Source organism: Pelophylax lessonae (genome assembly GCF_965119305.1).
Source record: "Pelophylax lessonae genome assembly, chromosome: 3".
Taxonomy (NCBI): Eukaryota; Metazoa; Chordata; class Amphibia; order Anura; family Ranidae; genus Pelophylax; species Pelophylax lessonae.
This window is the reverse complement of record NC_138770.1, coordinates 602,619,340-602,643,832: the sequence shown is the minus strand read 5'-3', so window position 1 is coordinate 602,643,832 and position 24,493 is coordinate 602,619,340. Positions and strand designations below refer to the sequence as shown.

Sequence of the window (24,493 nt, the reverse complement as noted above, 5' to 3'; positions counted from 1 at the left end):
GTTTATTTTCTCACGGGCCATGAGCCGAGCAGGCATGCCAGGTACATATGGGTATATCGTAAATGTGCATGCTGCTGTACTTGACAATTAGGCCCCTTTCACACATATGGACCGTTCATTTCATCAGTTCAGTCACATCAAAATGGATGAAGTATTCATCCGTTTTTCATCCATTTTACATCAGTTTTTCATTTGTTTTTTTTACACCCACTATCAATGCAAAAATTGATTAAAAACTGACCGTTTATCCGTTTACATCTGTTTTTCGTCCGATCCGCTTTTTAAATGGAAGAAAAATAGGGCTTTCATCCGTTCAAAAAAACGGATATTGAAGGAAGCGGATGAAAACCGATGTAAACGGATGATCATCCGTTGTCATCCGTTTTTCCATAGGAATGCATTGATGTCCGTTTTTCATTCGTCAACGGTCTGTATGTGTGAAAGGGGCCTTAGATTGTTGGGTACTTGGATGGTAATGTATATTTATATTTCTGGTCTTGATTTATTATATATTAAGGCTTATGAATGTGTGACATTCTTAATAAAAGTCATTCTAAATAAAAAGTATTAAAAAAAAAAAAAAAAAAAGATTACTGTGAGGGACAGTGCCAAAAAATGGAAGTGTGAATTGCAAAAGGGGAGGTTTTTTTTTTTCTTTAATTTTTAACATCTGCAAGAGACCATTTTTTAAAAGAATGCGGTCAGCAGCTTAGAGACTACTATAACTATCACACAAAAAAAAAAAAAAATCTATCCCTTATACCTTTCCCTCCGTATTTTGTCTAGCTTGTCCTTTAGGATCATGGTCTCCTTCTTCAGGGTCAGCTGTTGGCTCTCAGCTTCCCGCAGCTCCTTCTTCAGGCTCTTGACCTCGGCAACATGCAGAGCTTCGCGCTTGGACAGCTCCTCCTCGTAGAACATACTCTTCTTCTCCAGGTCTGTCCTCAGCTTGTTGATTTCTTGCTGCTGTTCTGAGTTTCCAAATCCTGGAGTGCGGCCTGTCTGTTTCTGGAGAAAGGAACAAAAAAATAAACAGACTGACATTTTTGCATGTAAAGTTTTGGACCAGCTTCTGGCACTGTAAAGTCTGGCGGAAAAATCGATTGTGGTTTGCTGCAGAGGTTCCTTGGGTAGAATGGGCTATATTACTGCCATGCATGCACATTTTCCTGCGTTTTGTCTCTTTAAAAATTCTGCAAGCACAGAAAAAAACTTGTTGATCCTGCCAAAAATCTAGTGAGCTCTAAATCTGTGCACTGTGAAGCACTGAAATCCCAAGCAGTGTTGTTAGCACCACCCAGTTCATCTTTGCAGACTATAAACTCTCTTCTATGTTCTAAAAATATGTGTGTGTGTGGGGTTGGGGGGCTGATTTGTAGCCCTAACAGTTCCTATCCTAGGGTGACCACGATACTCCTCCATAGATACAGTAAGTAAAAGATGTCACTCGAGAAAAGTATGATACTGGCAGTATCTACCAGGTGGAAATATAGGGGAAAAAGCCTTAAAAAAGAAAACAAATTCAGCCACCACCTTTTGGATAGAGTAAGGAAAGGCTAAAACCCCCTTGCATACTATATATTATACATACTATATGCTATACTGCATATATGCCTCTTTCCACCATCTGGAGTAGTCTGCTTCACTGTATTGGGATATTCTACAGCGACCTATAGATCCGTATCAGGGAAAGTGACAGCAGACGCCTCTGCCAAAACCAGACTCTCTGCTGAGGGGCTGATCGATGACAGATGCGCTTACAATTCTATGAATTATTTTCACAAACTATCCCACGCTGTGTCTTAGCATGAGCCATCCGTGAACTCAGCATAATAACAGTCAGCCTGACATCATTTGTGTATTCATGCACCATTCCTAGAAGATCTGGTCAGACTCTATAGTCTTCTCTCCATTAAATCTTTGTATTCCAGCACTGAAATATGTTTAAAGTTAAACTCCAACCTTCTCTCCAGTCTTGCACAGTTGTACAGACTCCTCTCCTGTACCGAAATGGCTTACTCTGATTTCACTTCACACTGAGTGTCTCACGATGTACATTAAAAGCTGCAGCAAGTCAGATAGAGCCAAGTTCTCATTTCTTGTTTGGAGGACATCCAGCATTATCTAGCTCTTTCCTCCCCTGCCTAACTGTCCTGGGCAACAACCCACACCTTTCATTTATTGGATTTTAAGTGGTTGTAAAAGTTTTTTTTCACCTCAGTGTATTCTCTGCATTAAGGTAAAAATAAAAAAAAACCTTTTCATGTCAGCTTCCATCAGATCCCCTGAAATACTTACCTGAGCTTGATCTCGATCCATCACTCTGCCCATCTGCAGCAGCGCTACTCTTCTATCCCCCTCATCTCACAGGAGGCTGAGAAGCATCAGGAGCCATTGGCTGTCAAACACTATGTGCAGAGAGCTTTAACTCTGCAACACCTGTACTATTACCAAAACAGGCCTGGATGCTTATGCATTGTAGAGAGCTTTTGACCTCCTATGACTTAGAGGTCTGACGCTGGGTTCACATTTAAATTGGATGCGGCTCAGAGCAGGGGTCCAGTGTGTCCCTGTCCTCCATTTCAGGAACAAATTTTTGCGTGAATTTGAACCTGAAACACAGCCAAAAGATGAACAGGACCCCCGTGCAATCTGCTCCGTGGCTGCCCCGGGGATGTGTGAACTGGCTCCATTGAGACCTGGGCACACTCTACTGTCATGTGAATTTGATGCAGGGAAACCTGAAACCAATTTGCCCTGGTGTGAGCCCAGCCTGGGAGTCTGGTAAGCAAAGTGTGCACCTGGTGGTGTGGGGAAGAGCAGTTTAGCTGTATGACACTTGCAGGATCTTTTGGCACAAAACATATCTATGTTGCACTTTTTTACTTTTGCAATTATATATCTATTTCTGCTTGATATATTGTATGAACCTTTATATCTGTTGCATTTATTTACTTAAATGCGTTGTTTAATCTTAAAGGGATAGCACACCATTTTTTGTAATCTAGTGGAGTTCAGTTTTGTGTGCAGCTTATCCTATTTTATTTTATTTAGTTTTAGCACTAAGTAGGAAGTATTTTGGTACTTTTTAAGCACATAGGGTGACTGTTTCAGGCGCACCTACCCTCAAGCACACAGATAGGTGGGGATACCCAAAACAGTCACCCTATGAACCTGCATTTGTGCTGACTTACAGGAGATATATATATATATATATATATATATATATATATATATATATTATATACATACATACACACACGGGTGGTGGTAAGAAGAAATAGAAGATACAATTTGTATGTCTCAGTTTCATGGAATTTCTCAACAAATCTTTTCTTGCATCAGGCGCCACTGGCATACATTACGTTTAGCTTACACCAATATTGAGAAATTCCAGAATATGCTGATACAAGCCTTTAGATGAAATCCTATAATCTGAGATTTGTACATGTTGAACAAATAAAATGACAGTCTGTCTATACCTTTCTGAGACTGACAAGGAAAGGGCAATTTCCACTCCTTTCATCAGATTGTGTTAAAGCGTTATGGAGAAAAACATTTTTTTTTTTTAATTAAAATAACATGTTATGCTCACCTGCACTATGCAATAGTATTGCACAAAGTGGCCCCGAACCTCAGCTTTTCGGGTTCCCCGCCAGTGATCTTGGCTTCTCCCATTCTGCATAGCATTTGCTATAGGGGAAACATGCAGGCTCACTCTCGAGCTGGGCTCTGTGTGTCCATAGACATACCCACAGTGCAGCTCGGCCCTGCTCCCTCTTCACAGGATTTAAAGGACAGCAGGGGGAGCCAATGGCTCCCTCTGCTGCCTCTGTGCATGTGAGGAGAGAGAGAGAGAGAGAGAGAGAGAGAGAGAGAGAGGGAGGGAGTAGTACTGCTGCAGACAGGCTCTGGCACAGCGCTGGATCAATACAGGACTCAGGTAGGTATTTGGGGGGGGGAGGGTGTTACTGTAAAAGAGCACACAAGTGGGTACACAGGCCTAGTGCATGACCAAAGATATACTGAGTAAAAAAAAAAAAAAAAAAGATACTCCCAAAAATAAAATGTATGACACTAAATCTCAGTCCAGTGTGGGAATATCATGGCCAAACACATTGTAATGCTGCACAAGCAAGCTGATGCTTTTGGGGACGCACCCTCTTCTTCAGAGCTAGACCAACCAGCACAACCACTGCCATATACACTCACTGGCCACTTTATTAGGTACACCTTGATAGTAGCAGCTTGGACCCCCTTTTGCCTTCAGGGCTGCTTTAATCCTTCCATAGATATAACAAGGTGTTGAAAACATTCTTCAGAGATTTATGTTCATATGGACATGATAGCACCACACAGTTGCTGCAGATTTGTCGGCTGCACATCCATGATGCGAATCTCCCATTCCACCACATCCCAAAGGTGCTCTATTAGATTGAGATCTGGTGCCTGTGAAGGCCATGGGGGTACAGTGATCTCATTGTCATGTTCAAGAAACCAGTAGTGAGATAATTTGAGCTTTGTGACATGGTGCATTATCCTGCTGGAAGGAGCCATCAGAAGACGGGTACACTGTAGTCAGAAAGGGATGGACATGTTCAGCAACAATACTCAGGTAGGCCGTGGTGTTTAAATGATGCTCAATTGGTACTAAGGGGCCTAAAGTGTGCCAAGAAAATATCCCCCACACCATTACACCACCACCAGTCTGAACCGTTGATACAAGACAGGATGGGTCCATGTTTTCATGTTGTTTATGCCAAATTCTTACTCTACCATCTAAATGTTGCAGCTAAAATTGAGACTCCTCAGACCAGGCAACATTTTTTCAATCTTCTATTGTTCAATTTTGGTGAGTTGGTGCGAATTTTAGCTTCAGTTTCCTGTACTTAGCTGACAGGAGTGGCACCCCAGTGTGCTCTTCTGCTGCTGTAGTCCATCTGCTTCAAGGTTCGAAGTGTTGTGCATTCAGAGATGGTATTCTGCATACCTTGTTTGTAACGAGTGGTTATTTGCATTATTTTTGCCTTTCTATCATCTCCAACCAGTCTGCTCATTTTCCTCTGACATCAACAAGGCATTTTCGTCCACACAACTACAACTCACTGGATATTTTTTCTTTTTCAGGCCATTCTCTGTAAACCCTAGAGATGGTTGTTCGTGAAAATCCCAGATGATCAGCAGTTTTTGAAATACTCAGACCAGCCCATCTGGCACCAACAACCATGCCACGTTCAAAGTCACTTAAATCCCCTTTCTTCCCCATTCTGATGCTCAGTTTGAACTTCAGCAAGTTGTCTTCACCATGTATAGATGCCTAAATGCATTGTGTTGCTGCCATGTGATTGGATGATTAGCAATTTGTGTTACCAAGCAATTGAATAAGTGTACCTAATAAAGTTGCCGGTGAGTGTATATGCAGACTACAGTTGGCCACACCTACAGGAAGGGGCGGTCAAACAGCCTCAGACAGGGTCAAGGGTGAACTACAATAATAATGGGAAAAACATATCTGGAACCCCTGTTAATTTCAAACAAATTAACCATCGATATATTTACACAACATGATAGGAACACATAATGGTCCCACTAATATAAAGCAACTTGCTGGGGACACCACTCAGAATTTTAGAGACAGGATATCATAACATAGGTCTTCCATCAGAACCAAACTGCTTGAACTTCCTACACACAAATATTTTTGGGAGGTAGGACTAAAGAACATTGATCTTGAATCTATGGTAAACTGAGATAAAGAGGTGATCGCATAACTGCTTTGAAAAGGAAAGACATTTACAGGATTCATGAAATGAATACTCTGTCATTGTGTGGCCTCAACCACGATTTGGTTTGATATCGGTTTCCTAAACTTCAGTTTCACTTCAAATGTCCTGCACAGAGAACTGACCTCAACCGTATGAGGTATGGGATGAATTGGAATGTAAGTCAGTTCTTTCTTATCCAGCATCAGTACTTGACCTCACCAATGCTCTTGTGGTTGAATTGGCACACATTCTCCCAGACATACTCCAAACTCTTGTGGAAAGCCTTCCCAGAAGAATGGAGGCCATTATAGCCATAAAGAAGGGAAGCGACTCTATATTAATGCACATAATTTTTGAATGAGATTTCCCAACAAGCTTATACAGGTGTGATGGTCAGGCGTCCCAGTCAGCTAGAGAAGGAATGTACACTGCTCCAAAGGCTATCTGCAAATAGGGATCCCAGGGAAGGCTGTTGTAATCCTAAAGGCTGGGTGCTTGCTGAGGTCCGTGACCTGGAGAATCCATGTGGCAAAAAAGAGAAAGGCGGCACCTCCAGCGATGAGGAAAACGAAAAATGTATTCAAAAATCATAGGTCCAATACCCAACATACAGGACAACACACTACTCCTGCTGAGTAGTGTGTTGTCCTGTATGTCGGGTGTTGGACCTATGATTTTTCAATACATTTTTTGTTTTCCTTATTTGCTGGAGGTGCCGCCTTTCTCTTTTTTGTCCAGGTCAGCTAGACATCTCTCATCTGTTTACTAATAACACTGCTAGTCCTGTTGGCCACAACATATATGTACCTTCATAAATAACCATCATATCTCTGAGCATTAACCCTGGTCTCGCCCCTCCTTTGTAAGTGCTCTGAAGAGCCCACTGTTCTATAACTGACTCAGTATTTGCATGGATAACTCCGTTCCCCCTCCAACAAGCACACCAATGTCTTTAAGGCCCCAACATAGCTGGCAGAAGACTAAATTTAAAGACTGTACATAAGTCACCTGCCCTAGAGCACGGTTTTAGGCATATTCATAGTTCTCGGTTTCAAGAAGACCTAGGCTTAGTTCCCTTACCTCAAGTGTACATAGGCAACATAGCCCTGATCTGTATAGGTACCAGACTATTGTTGCCTTTTGCTGTTCATTTAGTGAGGAGAGCTACAGTTTATCCTGGTTTGGTTTGAGGTTAAAGAAGATCTCTAGCCATATCATGTGAAGCCTTATTAGAACACATTCTGCAAAGAAATTCTTACTGTTATAATCTGTTGGAACATTACTTGACATAATACCTTGGGGTCACCCTGAAATACGACTTAAGACCTTGTGGTAAGGAAACAAAGCATTAACAAAATTGACTAATCTCTAGCCATTGATGTGTACACCCGAGGTGTCACTGGTGTGAAAGTTTTTGCCAAGGTCAAGGTAAGAACAGAGGACTCGACTTTTCCAGCTGCTGCTGCAGGGGAAGCGCTACAGCATAAAATATTTGTTGTTAACAGTACAGGTTCATTTCAAAGTAGAGCTCAGGATAAGGGATTTAGGCAAAAGTATTACTCCGGACTTACTTTGAGACCTTCCAGCTCATTCTCCAGTTGTTTGGCATATTGCTCGCTCCTTTCGCGCAACTTTCTGTCCTTGGAGGCTTCAGCTGCTGCAGCTTCAGCCTGGGCCTCGATCTGGAAGAGAGAACATAAGTTCAGGTCTTTTAAGGGGCCCAGATAAGAAATAGGAAGATGACAACAGCCAGTCCATGAAAAATAGAAGACCAGTAAAATAAAAGGACATGTTAAAACGAATGATTAAGACCTGATGGCTGAAACGCGTTGGATTTTTACATGACTGTACTACACAAACTTTAATAAAGAGCATTTGATTTTAGCGATTTCATAGGAGCACCAGCTTTCTCTATATATTGTTACAACTAACCTTTCCTCCTTCCCTTCAGTCTTGCACAGTTGTACAGGCTTGCCTCCCGTACTGAAATTGCTTACTCTGATTTTACTGCATACTGCGAGCTTCTCATAACGTGCATTATAAGCTGAAACTAAGACAGAGCCTGCCTCATTTGCTGGCTGGAGGATGTCCAACATTATCTACCACTTTTCTCCCCAGCTTTACCCACCAATTTCATGTGTTTGACTTCTTTGAATTATTGAGGCTCAGCATCACACATGGACAAAGGTGGCCTGCCTGCAAATACAATCTGCTTAGGTACACCAACTCTTCCATTTACCAACAAAATGGCCGCCGCGTCCCCCGTTCCCGCCTGCTTCATCAACCGTCAGCCACAAATGTGGGTTGGTTTCCTACCAACAAAATGACCGCCGTGTCCCCTGTTTGCGCCTGCGTCATCAACCATCGGAGGAGGAGGAGCTGACGGCAAATAACGCATGCCTGAACGGGGGACGCGGTGGCCATTTTGTTGGTAGGAAACCAACCCACGTTTGTGAGCCGAGCAGGAAATATGATGTGCCACTTCCACTCTGCAACAATGTAAGCTGCTATGCTTTATTACCTTTAATAAACAGTTTTGTACATACTACACCATGAGAGATCTTTTGTTCTTACATGAGCTGTCAGGCATCTAAGGAGTGTTATCGGCCACTGCATAAGCGAGCTTTGGGGGAGTTCCTAGTTCCATCTGTATCCTGTTTCATGATATCTGCGATAGACGACCTTTGTAGTGAAGGTCTTGTCATCTGGTAAGAGCATAAGATATTGAACCTGGTGGTGGATCTTCTCTCCCTGCACTCTGAGCTTGTTGGTGTGGAGTGAACACTTCATGTGGGACTTTTTTCCTGTATTTTCTATGGACTTGATTATCCCTATTGTGGATTAGCGCTACACCTTTACTTTTATCACATTTTTAACATATTTTTCTGTGAAAAGATCAGTATTTATCTAGAGCAGTATTTCTCAACCTTTATTCAGTTGCGGCACCCTTTAAAATTCTGCACAATCTCGAAGCACCCCATTGTAAAATGTAAAAAAAAAAAAGCTAATAGTTTTACATATAGCAGCAACATCCATACACATGGGCCATTCAACATTAGAAGTGATTTATTCCTTCACAGTTGCAAACTGGTACTGAATAGTATTCTAGTCTTTCTCTTCTTCTACTTGCCAATGTGACCCCAGTGCTGATGGAGAGGGGAAAAGTAAACAAGGACGCTGTAAAAATACCCATGGTTCTCCTTATCAGCCAGTGATCTCGTTGGTTTTCAGGGTGCTAGTGCTTTCATATGCACAGTGTCCAAGGTTGTCAGGATGCCAGTGGCTTGACCCACAGGGTCCCCAGGCTTGTAAGAGCCCATTCAGACTAGTGCGACACGACTTTGGGGGGCGAACTGTGAAGTCGCGTGCACCGCAACTTCGGCACGACTTGCAGAGACTTCACATAATGGAAGTCTATGCAAGTCGCCTCCAGGTCGCCCCAAAGTAGTACAGGACCCTTTTTCTAAGTCGGAGCGACTTGTGTCGCTCCTATTAGAACGGGTCCTGTGCTAATCAATGGACCGCGACCGAGCGCGACTTGTCAGGCTTACAAGTCGGCTGACAAGTCGCGCTAATGTGAATGGGCTCTTATGCTGAAAAGTAAAAACCTGTGGCAATTTGTTGCAATTTTTAGGCATTCTGTCAAGGCACCCCTGATCTAGAGAGTGCTAATACTTATGATTTGCTTACTATTGACTGTTACTGGAAGTCTGTTCCAAACATAGATAGGTACAAATAGGTTACAACCCCTACTGCAATCAATGTCCCCATCTGGGAGATTTCCCTTAACGATTTCCCTTAATTTCCCTTAAGAGAAATTCGAATTCTACATTTGTAGTAGTAGTAGTAATAGAATTGCAGTAGTAGCACAACTGAGAGATAGTGGTCATCCAATAAAGGAAATGCCTGAACAAAGAACTTCATGGTAGGATCACCATGATTTTTTTAAAATAAAAGCTGGAGATTTAAAATCGACTGAAACAACTTTTGAAATGACATTAACGTTAAAGCTTATCTCAGATTTTAGTGAACTGGTTATATCCCTTTTAAAACACCCTAATACTACTGCAACTAACAGTTAGAATAGCAACCTTTCCCGCACACCTTGTTAGAAGCATATCTTCATTTCAAACACTACAGATTAGGGATAGACCGATTATCGGCAAGGCCGATATATCGGGGGCCGATATGCACTGGAACTGGCCAATATTGCCGATATTTTTGTGACGTCATTCTGCCTTCTTAGGCCGCCTCCCTCGCCTTGTACAGCCTCGTCTGGAGTCGGAACTAGTCTCGCGGGAGTGTATCACAGCTACACACCCACCCACAGCAGCCCGGTGCCAGCCACCCACATCCACAGGCCCTGTACCAGCCAGCCAGCCACAGGAACTGTACCAGCAAGTCAGCCAGCCAGCCACCCACAGGCACTGTACCAGCCAGCCACCAGCAGGCACTGTACCAGCCAGCCGGCCACCCACAGGCCCTATACCAGCCAGCCGGCCAGTCAGCCACAGCCCCTTTGCCAGCCAGCCACCCACCACAGGGTGCCAGCCAGCCAGCCACCCAACACAGGGTGCCAGCCAGTCAGCCACCCAACACAGGGTGCCAGAAATATGGTTTCTGTCCCCTATAATAAGGAATCAGATCTAGCTTCATTATTATTCCTCAGTGCAGCATGGAAGATCAAGTAGGAGAATCAGATTGGTTGTTATGGCCAACACAGACATTCCTTCATTCAGGTACATTTATATTTGAAACCCTTTATACCATGTCCTAGTTCCTAGCACACATCATCCAATACACTAACCTCCTTCTTGGCCCGTTCCGTCCTCCGCAGTTCTTGCCTCAATGCCTCCACCTTTTGCGCCACACTCTCCATTTCCTCTTCCTTGTCGCGAAGCTGGCGGACAAACTTCTGCTTCTGAGACCGCAGTTCCGTCAACCTCTCACTCAGCTCCTTCATCTCTTGTAGAGTCTGCTTCTGCTGACTCTGGGCTTCCTTCATCTCTTTGGTTTGGGACTTCAACTTTTCGCTGGACTCTGTGAGCTCCTAGATAAAAAGGAAAACAACAAAAGGTCATGACACTAAGATCAAAGTATGTGCATAAGAGGCGCTAGATCTCCCATTATTAATATTCAGTGTTGTGGCAAACAGTTGCATCAATCAAGGTGGATCGCTTTGGTGCGGCTGCTCAGAATTAGCAGAACACCCCAAATGGAATTGGGGTCTTCAGAGTAGGCCAACTATGTAAGAAGGAGTCAGGGCACCACACCAATGTTCCACCAAAAGAAAGTTTTTATTAGATCATCGATAGAATGGAAGAAAGCTATCAGATTTGGGGGGGGGGCTCCATCAGGGCTTACAATATATTTGACCTTAATTCAAGATAGTGCTAGACAAAATGCTGGTCGTAGAACTTCATCATATACTTATAACTATTATCATAATCCTATTAGTCCAGTCAAATCCCATATCTCAGCCAAATTTGCATAATATAAAAGCCCTGACAAAGAGGGTATGTCTGAACCAAATAAATAGTTTGGCTTTTTTTGTTCTACAGAATATCTAGATAAATACTGTAATGGGCCATTAGTGTGGTTCCCTGTCTGCATCTAACAGGAAGATGACGGCTTGTTCAGTTTTTTATTTTTTTTGTTTAAATGTCAGTCCAACAAAAAATTATATTTCAGTGTTTAGTAGCTTTTGGAGAAATAAGCCACCTGAAACTCAGTGACACTTTCCCAGCATCACTGCAGTATTTTATTTTATATAATGTAGAATGTAACAGGAGGAGCCTACAAAAGTAGGCAGGAACAGCCCAAACTCTCCCAGGTAGAAAGGAGGGTTTGGGAATTATGGCAGGGACATCAATTACACAAAATGCATGATGGCATAGCCAGCACAATTAAGCCCTTACAGTGGTTGTAAACCCTTACATATACCCAGTGAAGGGACTATCCTCAGGTGATACACAGAGATGAACCAAATCCTTCTACATAAGTTGTACCTGTCTATCCGTAGTCTTCTCTACATCTGCTCAAAGTCCAGAATTTATAAGCTTGTCTGAGCTGTCAGAAAAAAGGGGGACGGAGAGCGAATGTCACCATCTGCAGAGCATAGTGAGCACAGCTCTGAGTGCTTATTGGAGGGAAGGAACACACACCCCCTTCACACCAGTGTTAATTTCGTCAATGAAAACATTTTCGTCACCGGCATTTTTCAACTGACGAAAACGAGACGCAAAGTATAGCATATTTTCGGCAAATGACGTCAACTATGACGAAAATCAAATCCGTTTTAGTTAACGAACGAAAACTCAACGAGAATGTGAGGCAGGGACGTTTACCCAACTTCCGGTTTTCACGGAGCTCCGTCTGTGTGGCGTCTGGCGTGGCGTGCCCCGTGACGTCCGACGTGAGGAGTGGACTACTACAAGAGAGTCGACTCGAGACCAGTCACCTGACCTCACCAGAGCACTGCAGCACTACAGCCAGACATGCCAGGCCTGACTCATCACACCGCACTGGCACTGGCACCCGGCCACCACCACATCCAGAGCAGAGCACCCACTGTGAGTTAACAGCCAGGCCAGCTATTACTGCCTCCCCTCAGACCATTCACCAGTCACCACTGGCATCCGACTAAGCCATCCATCCAGGACTGTGTGCGTGCATATAGGCCGCTGAGGCCGCCCGGCCCATCCTGTTCAACAACTTCAGTTCAGAGTCAGACCAGAGACCACCCTTAAACCTGAGACCCCCATCCAGCACTCTGAGCAGCACTGTGTGCACTCACTGCACTGACTTCAGGCAGCAGCATTACAGGCCTCCTCTCTGACCTGACCATGACCATTTAGATGACTAAAATGAGTTTTAGTCAACTAAAATGTAGGACTTTTTAGTCAACTAAAATGTAAGATGTTTTAGTCGACTAAAATGTACTGGAGTTTTAGTCGACTAAATACGACTAAAAATAAAACACTTGCAGAAGACTAAAATGGGACTAAAACTAAAATGGCATTTTAGTCCTAAGACTAAGACTAAAACTAAATTGAAATTTGCTGCCAAAATTAACACTGCTTCACACAGTACACAGGAACAGAGTTGAGGCTGTCAATCAGCTGGAGATCCCTCCCCTGTCACTTTTTTCCTCTTGGTGTCAAGAACACTTTGTCAAAAGTGATTTAATGCTGATAGCAGAGGAACGAAGTAGCAGAGAGAAATGACAGTTAGTGCTCCTATTTGAGACAAGTACACACTATAGAGAAATAGGTTTTGTTCATATATTTCGTGTCTGAGGTTTACAACCACTTTCAAACCAAATCCCAGGCACAAAAACTTTCATTTAAAGCAGGGGTGTCAAACTCAATTTCACCACGGCCCGCAGCAGCAATATGGCTGCCTTCAATGAGCCAGGTGTATCTCTAATACTATATAAATCTGCTCCCTGTGCTGCTGCCGTGAAGTAGTGGGGTGGAGCTGGGAAGAACAAAGTACAGAGGAGGGCTGGAGTCAGTTGAATGCTGAGACCAGGTGAGACGGAGACAACTGGGTTCAGCAGCTGCACAGAGTGCACTGGATCTGTAGGATGAGATCTGTTCTCCTCTCTGCTGCCAACTACTGAGATGGAGGTAGGGGGGGGGGGGGCAGAGACGAGCCTCTTCACAGATGTACCGAGAAGCTCAGGATCTGGTGGAGAAGTTCTCGCCTCTTCTCTGCTGCCAACTGCTGAGACAAGGTGGGGGTGGAAATCAGGGGGGTTCTGCAGCTACAGGAGCGGTGGTGCACGGGCAACATGAAATGTCCTGGAGGGCCGGATTCGGTTTGAGAGCCGTGTGTTTGAGACATGTGATTTAAAGTATATCTCTAGATGGATTTTTTTTTTTTTTTTTTTTATGAAGTGGGGAATGGTTAGGCCCTATGCCTGGGAAGAACTACCACTCAATTTGTTCTGGTGAAAACTGTCACCAAGAACGAAAGGGAGAGAAAATCCAAAAATGTGATAGAAAATCTTCCAGTATGGACAATTGTACAAGAGGATAACTCCCCTCACTTTGAGAGATTTCATCACATTTCCTGTTGTGTCCCTTTCATTTCCTATTGTACACAGACAGCAAAAAAAAAATAACCTGGCAGGGGTTCAAACCCTTCTGTACTCTATCTAAAACAAAAACGTTTTGGCTATACATACACATCCTATTCCACGGCAGGCACAAAAGCATATACATTCACTCGGTGTTCACCAAAATGTCTTTATCTACCCGGATATTATCTTAAAAATTTAGCATTAACACCATAGCATGTATAAAGAGCAAAGTTGTGGGAGGGATGCATATGCTTCACCGACTAAAGGCTGCCCACAGAAAGCTACAGGAGGGGGTGGAGACAAGACCAAGTCCATTACAGTGAAAACAGGTTTCACGCTGGATTACTGCACGGATAGTGAAGAAATATACAAAATATCAAGCTTCAACTAAGAATAAACTTGCATCTTGCAGTTAGCATGGTTTTAGCTTCAATAAAGCCCTTAGCCATGTACTATATGCAAATAACTCCAATTTTAGAAAAGCAGAACATTTGTGGGAATATAATAACTGATTATGCTTCTCTCTTGTCTTTAACTACCACAAACCATGCAAAATTTTAAATCTCATGTTCCCATGCCCAGTCACTCTTCCGCTTCAACATTTTGTAGCAGAGGTGTAGATCAGGATTAAAAAAAGCTTCCATGATGCAGTGATAGAGCTGAACATTGCACTGACAGAGGTTCTAATCCTTACCAACTCTGTCCAAGTAAACCAAACGTTTAGGCTAAGTTGGAATTTTATTTGGAAAATAATGAAATCAGCATTTCCTTTATATATATATATATATATATATATATATATATATATATATATATATATATATACTTACAGCCCCCAAACATAGATTTTTTTGAAAGCATAGGCCCTGGAGAATACAATGGTGGCTATTGCATTTTTTAGTTCACATGATATTTGCAGTGTCGGTTATCAAATGCAAGTTTTCACCAAAAAAAAAAAAAAAAACACTTAAATGAATGTTAGAGCACACAAACACATTAGAATAGCCATGTTTGTAAAATATAAAAGATCATGTTGCATCGAGTAAATAAATACCAAACATGTCAAGATTTAAACAAGCACATGCCTGTGAAATGGCAACAAACTAAACCTGTCCGTAAGTGATGCTTTAAAAGCCTTTACAGGTTAAAAGTTTAATCATGAAAATATAAAAGTAAAAAATACTTATTGCCCAAAATTGCTCCAGCTCCTTCAAGTTAAATGGGTTGGGTTGATGTACTGCAACCTTAAAGTCAGATTATCAATTGGATTGAGTTCTGGGCTTTGACTAGCCATTCCAAGGCATCTACTAGGTTTCCTTTTAAAGCACTCTAGTGTAAACTTAGCAGTGTGTTTAGAATCATTAACCTACTGGAAGGTGAATTTCCATCCCAGTCCCAAATCTCTGGCAGACTGAAAAAGGCTTTCTTCAAGAACTGCCCTGTACTTAGTGCCATTCTTTATTCCTTCAATCTTAACCAGATTTCTAGTCCCTACCAATGAAAAGAATCCCCACAGCATGATAGTGTTCAGCAGTTAGCTTGCCTGCCACTAGATGGCCTATTGTCTTTATGGTATGGTAAGGGGAAAGTTATAAACAGGTGTTAGCGCTTTTTTTTTTTTTATTTAAGAGAAATCCCTCCCCTAGCGATGTAATGGGTGACGTTAGCACTTATTTAAATTCCAGCTGTGGGTGGAGCCCAGATAGTCCAGAGTATGGGAACAGGACACCCCAGAGATGCAAAGATGTAATCCTGCATTGAAATTAGCTAAAGATGAGCCCCTGTGCAGGGCTAACGTCCCAGGAAAAGTGGCGCAGATCGTGTGAGGAAAGCTGTAGTTGCCTTGTCTACCTCTGACCGCCTTCTGCAGGACCTGTAGCATGGTGGGTATGGCCTGAGATGCCTGGACAGTGTCTTTTAAATGTGAGTGACAGCGAAACCTGTGAATTGATGCCATCAAGGAGCATGCCCAGCTGGGCAAAGCTAAAGAGGGGCATTGGGAAGAGACTGAGCTAATAGCACCTTGGTCCACCTGGCTCTCAGCTGGAGGTCCTGTGACTTGGTGATAGAAGCCTATTGCAGTGGACTTTGCATAAGTGGGAAAGCGGTCCCAACTCTGTGGTGCTCCCAAGGTGAGGTATGGAGGAGATGTTGGTTTAACTAAAGATGTGTACTTGTTCTGAAACGATTGCTACAGAACGTCTAAACGTGCTTGTGGCGTTGTGCACCGAAGATTTCGATAGTACATCAATGTGATTTGTCACAGGAATTTATGTGAAAATGTGAAGTTGCAGTAAAGTGCTGAAAACGCATTTGTGTGTGGACCAGTGGCGGCCCGTGCATAGTGGGCGCCGCCCCCCTACCCCTAAAAAAAAGAAAAAAAAAATGACAGCGAACAAATAAAGTTTAAAAAAAAAAAAAAAATTGGTTTCGCCGGCCTTTGTAAGGGAAGTGGTGGCTGGGGGGGGGGGTTACGTCCCAGAAGAGACGCCGATCGGCAGCCTTCTGGGGGCATAACCCGATCGCAAACCTTGCGATTGGACACCCCCACTTTCGGATATCCTGGCTGTGATTGGTCCAGTCTCCAGCCTGGACCAATCATCATCCAGGACATCCGATCCCTGACGTCACAATGGGGGCGGTGCCGGTGCGTGAGTCAGTCACTCACCGTCACTCGGAGGACGAGGGAGAAGCCGCTCTCCTTCCCGCCGCCGCCGCCGCAGAGAGGACGGACTGGATCGAGGAGGGAAGGACCCGCCGCCGCCAGGTAAGTGCATTAAATTGAAGGGAGCACGCACGCTGCACTCTGCATTGATTGGGGGACAATGCTGTGGGCACTCTGCATTTATTGGGGTACATTGCTGTGGCACTCTGCATTTATTGGGGTACATTGCTGTGGCACTCTGCATTTATTGGGGTACAATGCTGTGGCGCTCTGCAATCATTGGGGTACAATGCTGTGGCACTCTGCAATCATTGGGGTACAATTCTGTGGGCACTCTGCAATCATTGGGGTACAATGCTGTGGCGCTCTGCATTTATTGGGATACAATGCTGTGGCACTCTGCAATCATTGGGGTACAATGCTGTGGGCACTCTGCATTTATTGGGGTACAATGCTGTGGCGCTCTGCAATCATTGGGGCACAATGCTGTGGCACTCTGCAATCATTGGGGTACAATTCTGTGGCACTCTGCAATCATTGGGGTACAATTCTGTGGCGCTCTGCATTTATTGGGGTACAATGCTGAGGCGCTCTGTATTTATTGGGGTACAATGCTGTGGCGCTCTGCATTTATTGGGGTACAATGCTGTGGGCACTCTGCAATCATTGGGGTACAATGCTGTGGGCACTCTGCAATCATTGGGGTACAATGCTGTGGGCATTCTGCAATCATTGGGGTACAATGCTGTGGCACTCTGCAATCATTGGGGTACAATGCTGTGGCGCACTGCAATCATTGGGGTACAATGCTGTGGCACTCTGCAATCATTGGGGTACAATTCTGTGGCACTCTGCAATCATTGGGGTACAATTCTGTGGCGCTCTGCATTTATTGGGGTACAATGCTGAGGCGCTCTGTATTTATTGGGGTACAATGCTGTGGCGCTCTGCATTTATTGGGGTACAATGCTGTGGGCACTCTGCAATCATTGGGGTACAATGCTGTGGGCACTCTGCAATCATTGGGGTACAATGCTGTGGGCATTCTGCAATCATTGGGGTACAATGCTGTGGCACTCTGCAATCATTGGGGTACAATGCTGTGGCGCACTGCAATCATTGGGGTACAATGCTGTGGCACTCTGCAATCATTGGGGTACAATTCTGTGGCACTCTGCAATCATTGGGGTACAATTCTGTGGCACTCTGCAATCATTGGGGTACAATTCTGTGGCGCTCTGCATTTATTGGGGTACAATGCTGAGGCGCTCTGTATTTATTGGGGTACAATGCTGTGGGCACTCTGCAATCATTGGGGTACAATGCTGTGGGCACTCTGCAATCATTGGGGTACAATGCTGTGGGCACTCTGCAATCATTGGGGTACAATGCTGTGGCACTCTGCAATCATTGGGGTACAATGCTGTGGCACTCTGCAATCATTGGGGTACAATGCTGTGGCACTCTGCAATCATTGGGGTACAATGCTGTGGCACTCTGCAATCATTGGGGTACAATGCTGTGGCACTCTGCAATCATTGGGGTACAATGCTGTGGCACTCTGCAATCATTGGGGTACAATGCTGTGGCACTCTGCAATCATTGGGGTACAATGCTGTGGCACTCTGCAATCATTGGGGTACAATTCTGTGGCACTCTGAAATCATTGGGGTACAATTCTGTGGCACTCTGCAATCATTGGGGTACAATTCTGTGGCACTCTGCAATCATTGGGGTACAATGCTGTGGCACTCTGCAATCATTGGGGTACAATGCTGAGGGCACTCTGCAATCATTGGGGTACAATGCTGAGGGCACTCTGCAATCATTGGGGTACAATGCTGAGGGCACTCTGCAATCATTGGGGTACAATGCTGTGGGCACTCTGCAATCATTGGGGTACAATGCTGTGGGCACTCTGCAATCATTGGGGTACAATGCTGTGGCACTCTGCAATCATTGGGGGACAATGCTGTGGGCACTCTGCAATCATTGGGGGACAATGCTGTGGCGCTCTGCAGTGATTGGGGACAATGCTGTGGCGCTCTGAATTGAAAGGGGCATGCACGCTGAACTCTGCATTGTGGGGGCACAGCACAGTGTTTATTGCATTGAAGGGGGCACAGCACAGTGTTTATTGCATTGAAGGGGGCAAAGCACAGTGTTCATTGCATTGAAGGGGGCACAGCACAGTGTTCATTGCATTGAAGGGGGCACAGCTTCAAAGTCACGCAATTTTTTTACTGCGTTTTTTGGCGCGAAGCAATACCTATTACATTTTTCTTTTTGCGCCCCCCCAAAAATTTTGAGCACCAGCCGCCACTGGTGTGGACATTCCTTTATTCTAAAAATGAAGGCCTCTGGCAGGGAATCTCGTGAGCGTGCCTCTGGCTGGGAGTAGGACACAATATGGCAGATGGTTTAACCCAAAACAGCTGAGTGGTTGTCCTATCCGGGAAGAAGCGGGGACTGTACAATTTGGCACCAGCATCTGTCCAAGCATAGCCCCTTACATCCATTTCAGAGAAACAGTAAAGCAATAACATAACATATAACATTCAGGAGTAGGTGCTCACCTTGTTGAGCTCCTCCTTCTCCATTTTCAGGACTTTCACTTGCTTCTCAAACACCTTAAGTTGTTTAGAGAAATCCTCCAAGTCCTGTCTTGCTCCTGCGCTCTTCTCCAGCTGCTGGTTAGGCTGCTTGGCACCTGAAAAGATAAAATAGGACTCTTTATTATTAATGAAAAAGACATAAGGCCTTAAAGTGAACCTGTTAAGCATTTTGAAAGTCATTTTTATAATTGCTTCATTAGTCCACAATAGTAAAGAACATTTCTAAAAGGAAAATCCTTGACTATCCTATTGACTCACTAACTCACTGGCCACAAATATGCAGCGTCTTACTACAGTTTCTGTAACCCCCAAACCCATTTTTTATTCCTTAAAAAAAAATAAAATGCACAAAAATGTCTTAGAAATCATTTTTTTTTAAGTAACGATTTTTAATTCCGCTGGGGAAAATGTTTTTTTTTTTTGCCTGCTCTGGCAAATGTACCAAAATGTAAGGAAACAAAACCAGTATGATCAAAATCTTTAAAGCGGTAGTATACCGCTTTTTTTCACTTTTAACTACAGGTAAGCCTATAATAAGGCTTACCTGTAGGTACAATTATTATCTCCTAAACCGGTAACTAAACATTTTAGATATATTGCAGTTTATCGGGACCTTGATGTAGTTACAGCACTTGTTTTTTTCTGCCATGTCTTTCCTTGATTTTTACCTGGAGATCCTGGCAGTAACATACTTCCTGCCCTAGGGTGACAATGCAGCTGTACTATGTATGCGCGAAACGTATTGGATATTCACGCTTAACTCTATGTCCCCCGATGGCTTGAATGAGGAACTGGAGGTTGGCACCTTGATTTGAAGTCTCATGTTTATATATCGATATACTTTTAAGGTTAACGGTTCGTCAACATACATATTCTCTTCTACTTTTAATGTTATTACATATACATGTGTGCATGTGTGACCATTTATACGCACCCAGTCAACTCATGCGGATGCGTGTTGAGATACACATGCGTACATGTACGGTTGGTGGGCGTCACACACACATATATATATATTTTTATATATTATATATTTTTATATTTTGTTTATATAGTTTTGTTTTTGTTTTGGGTTCCACAGTGTCATGTAGTTTTTATATATATGTATATATATTTTTATGGTATTTATTGTATTATGAATTTATTCATTCAACTTTTATCAAAATTGTACAATTTATGGATACATATTAATGTTTTGATATGATTGCCCTTGATTATAGGCTCGTTACTGTCATTTCCCTTTAAGAAACTGTGAGGGGAGGAGCCGCTATATTACTATATATATATATATATATATATATATATATATATATAAGGGCATAAGATTTTTGGGGTGTTGAGACCTGAAGAAGGAGGCCACGCCTCCAAAACATGGTCCTTAGCAACCCCATGAATGTCATGTCCTGGGTCCTGATCAGGGATCTCCCCTCTGTGTAACCGCACTGTCGGCTACAGTATCCGGCTCTTGCAGAGTGTGCAGCGAGCGGCTGGACCGTGCGCAGGCGCACCGCATTGAGTTACCTTGAGTCATCCGAGGTGGTTGGCTTAGCCGGACGTTATCCACGTACTACTGCGGGAACGAACAGCTGAGCTGCCGGCAAGGAGGAGAGTACCCTATACACATCAGATCAGGGGATATCATTTCCATGCATGACACTACACTTGTTTGTGAGTACCTGTTTTTATGGCTTTAATAATTTTCATTAAATGGTGTTACATTAGGGCGGTGTGCGCTCTATTTATTTTGTTTTCTGCCTAATGCAGCTGTACTGTATCTTTGGAGGAGCAGTGGCAGGATCACAAGGTAAAAATAGAAAATAACAACTCCCCAGTCCCATAAGGGAGAGATTTTCTGTAGCCTGCAGATATAACAGGGAGCAAGGTAAAAGTCATCACAGTAAGTTGAGTTTTCAGGCAGAATCAACATTTTTTTTTTCTTTTTTTTCCCATTGTTAATGTTTTTTAAACACTTTAAATAAAAGCAAGACAATTAAAGATATACAGTCCAAAGAATGTGGACTGGGGCTTGAAATAATTCCAGGGAGTCTACAATAATGAAAGTGCATCTGGCATTTGGATTATTTTCAGCCGTCGTGGAATATTTCTTGTCAAGAGTCAAATATTCTGCAATTTTACCGGTAGCGGGCTGTTATCGTTTTTTTACACTACATAACTTGTGGGTGTCTGGTGTTTAGACTGACACATTCCAGACGGGATCTGCAGCTTGCGGAGGAGGAAGGGCATGCAGGTGTGTGTGTTTATATACAAGATTACGTGCTAAAATTAGGACCATATGCCTCTTCTATCCAGGGATAACAAAAGTAAAACAATCGCCCCTTGAAAACAGGATAAAACTAAACCTTTTCCCCGTTTGTTTTGGTCAGGAAAAGGCAATTCCTTTGTAAAATAAATCAAAGATTGGACTGGTATTCAAAGCTCCCCCTTCCTAACATTCTGGGATTCAGCAATGCCTTTGGCTATTTGGGTATCAGCCCTGATATCTCATAACTTGCACATTTTCCCCTCCTTTACAGCGTCTTCCTGCAGTCAGGGCCTGTGTATGAAAGGCTAATGAAAAGAAGGTTTCGTTTTGATGCCCTTTTATAAACTTGGAAATAGTTAGAACTTATTGGCACAGTTGTCATGCTAACATGCATACTGGAAAAAAAAATAAAATAGTTAGGCTCCATTCACACCTGGGCGTTTTTGAGTGTTTTTCAGCTCCAAAAACGCAAAAAAAAAACCGTCCCTAAAACGCCCAACAAGTAAAACCCCATTCATTTAAATGGCCCCTGTTCACATCTGAGCGTTTTGCAAAACGCCTGTAGCTGAAAAAAGTACATGAGCTTCTTTTTGGGCTGATTACCAGCGTTTTTGATACTAAGAAAAAAAAGCGTTTTTGATAGATGTCAATGCCTGCCTCCAAAAACGCCTGAAAATCGCGGTAAAACACTACGCTCAAGTGTGAATGCAGAAGAAGTTTTGGGGGAAAACAGCTAGACAATTGTGCTACATTTGGAAATCACAAACTAAATAGGAACCCTACCCCAGTTACGCTCTGATAAAGGAGACCAGTCATAAGTAAAACACTGCCACAGATGTCCTACACTTTTAGAAACGCATGTTTCCTGGATGTCATGATGAACTTTAATTTAAACCTGAACTCCAGGCACAAAAACATTCATCTAAATATATTCTCCAATAAACACAAAGGATACAAGTCCAATTTGTGTGCATGAATTTCTTTGTAAATCCAATTACCACCACGTAAAAGTACTGGTGACCTAATCAGTGGTTATATTGAAAAAAAGTGGTTATATTCAACTGCTCAGTGCAATGATAATGCCCAGAAAGGTTGCTCTTCTTCACTTCTGGCAGTCCCTGCTGGTGCTGTCCACTCCTCCCTCCCTCTTGTGCCTCCTCTAGCAAGCTGGGTTCAAAGGAGGCACCCATGCATGCATGCTCCAGAGCCGAGCTGTGTGTGTCCATGGAGGCGTACAGCGCTGGTAAGCCACACCTCTGCTCCATCCTCACAGGAGTTTTGCAGATGGCAACAGAGCCTATGGCTCAACTGCCTTCTGGAGCAGGAGGCAGCGCTGGAACGGCGATATAGGGCTAGGTAAATATTTAAGAATGGGGGGGGGGGGGGTAAAATAGCTGGTGGGGCATTTTTACCTTAATGCCAAGGATGCTTTAAGGTAAAAAATGTTTACACTTTAGTACTACTTTAAGGCAGACTGTTCACTTTGTGTGTTAAAAAGGGAATTTTTCCGAAAGCCTAGTGAATGAGGTGTAGCTCTGCTGACTTCCATCATCCAATCATGTGCTAGCAATAATCCTTTTTTTCCCCCCCTATTTTTCTTGTATGTGGATAGGTTATTATTTGCTAAGTCAAACTGTACCACATTCACAAAGCTCTGGGGTATATTCCCTTGCAAAATGAAAAACCTATTTTGCCTTTAGTAAATCAACCCATTTGTCTTTTTATATTTCATATAGATCTGTGTTGTAACAGCATAAAACAATTCTTGCACCTCTGTGCAGGAGCTTCCAGTAATCTAGAAGGTCACCCCTACTCTCTCCTTGTACAGGATGATTGGACTTGTATCGAGTTCTGTTGCAAGTTAACATGGGTTGCTTTAAGGCAGCCCATTCAAATGAATGGGTTGCCAACACACAAGAATGGAAAAAAAAATAATCAAGACATGCAGCATTTCTTCTGACACAGCACACCAGAACATATGGTAGTGTACTAGGCATTACAGCATGCTGCATTGCAGGTGCATTGGAATGCCCATAAGAATGAATGGCACATCCTCACACCAATGTACGTAACATGTACTCACGTGCATTGTTGTAACGCACACTTTCCCACACCGCAACAGTGTGAATGAGCCCTTAGGGTTTATATCAACAAGCAATCAGTAGTAAAGAGGCTTGCGGGTAATGGCAGACCTGCTCTCTCGATCTTAACAACCTCTTGTTTCCTCCCTGGAGACGGCGCAGCGTGCCATAGACAGGGTTTGGCCCGCCACTCTTGTCTGCTAATGAACTTCTAATAAAAGATGAAGCTAGGAGCTCTCTCCAAACCCATCTAACCTCCTAAACAGCAGTGATGGAATCCAGGGACTGTAAAATGGCTGGACGCATACAAATCAGGAATAGCAGAGAGTAGAACATATGATTACTGCTGATATGGAAAACTTGGGAGCTGGCAGAGGTTTGAGCACACTGGAGCCTAGCCTAGGAGTCTAATCATTCTCAAATGTGACAAGAAAATATTGGTAGTGCTCTTCCCGACATCCTGAAATCACACAATCATGCTTACATCCCCCAGGAACGAACAGCTTTATGGAGAAAAGTCCCTGCAAACCTCTGCCTCAGATTCTGAACTGTGATACTAGGCTGAACCTTTTTTTAATTGAATTTACTACCCCAAACAAATCAAATGTCTGATAATCTATAGTTTCATGTGTGCACTTAAAACAACCCTTTGTTTTGCCAAGGTTTCCAGAAACAGCTGCCAAGTACAAACTATTTTTATTAAAGCTGAACTCCAGATATAAAGTACATACAGTACATTAATGCATCTCTGTAATGATCGATACGGCATTACAGTTTTGTAAATACAGTGTAACTATCTAAATTTGACCCGGTATCAGCCTCTCACAGTACCTGTACAGCAAAGCTGGACTATGAAAGGAAGAAGCAGTACAATGAGCCAATCAATTCATGTTCTGAACTGACAAGAAGCATGCTGAGAGGAGGAGAGAGCAGAGTGACCAGAGAGCTGATCACATAACATTGGAAGGAGATACAGTACATGACCTGGGCTCAGAGAAAGAGGGCTAAAGGATGCTGG

General features: G+C 43.3%; 1 protein-coding gene across 5 annotated transcripts in view; it reads right to left on the bottom strand.

Annotated features, from left to right (window-relative positions):
* CDC42BPA (CDC42 binding protein kinase alpha) overlaps positions 1 to 24,493 on the bottom strand; it is a 459,430-nt gene that overhangs the window by 125,795 nt on the left and 309,142 nt on the right. For all 5 annotated transcript variants that reach the window (XM_082251633.1, XM_082251634.1, XM_082251637.1 and 2 more), the window contains exons 12-15: positions 19,093 to 19,226; positions 10,573 to 10,815; positions 7,337 to 7,447; positions 764 to 1,008 (exon numbers count right to left, since the gene is read on the bottom strand). In XM_082251633.1, coding sequence (XP_082107759.1) covers positions 764 to 1,008; positions 7,337 to 7,447; positions 10,573 to 10,815; positions 19,093 to 19,226 — 733 coding nt within the window. The remainder of the gene's footprint in view (positions 1 to 763; positions 1,009 to 7,336; positions 7,448 to 10,572; positions 10,816 to 19,092; positions 19,227 to 24,493) is intronic.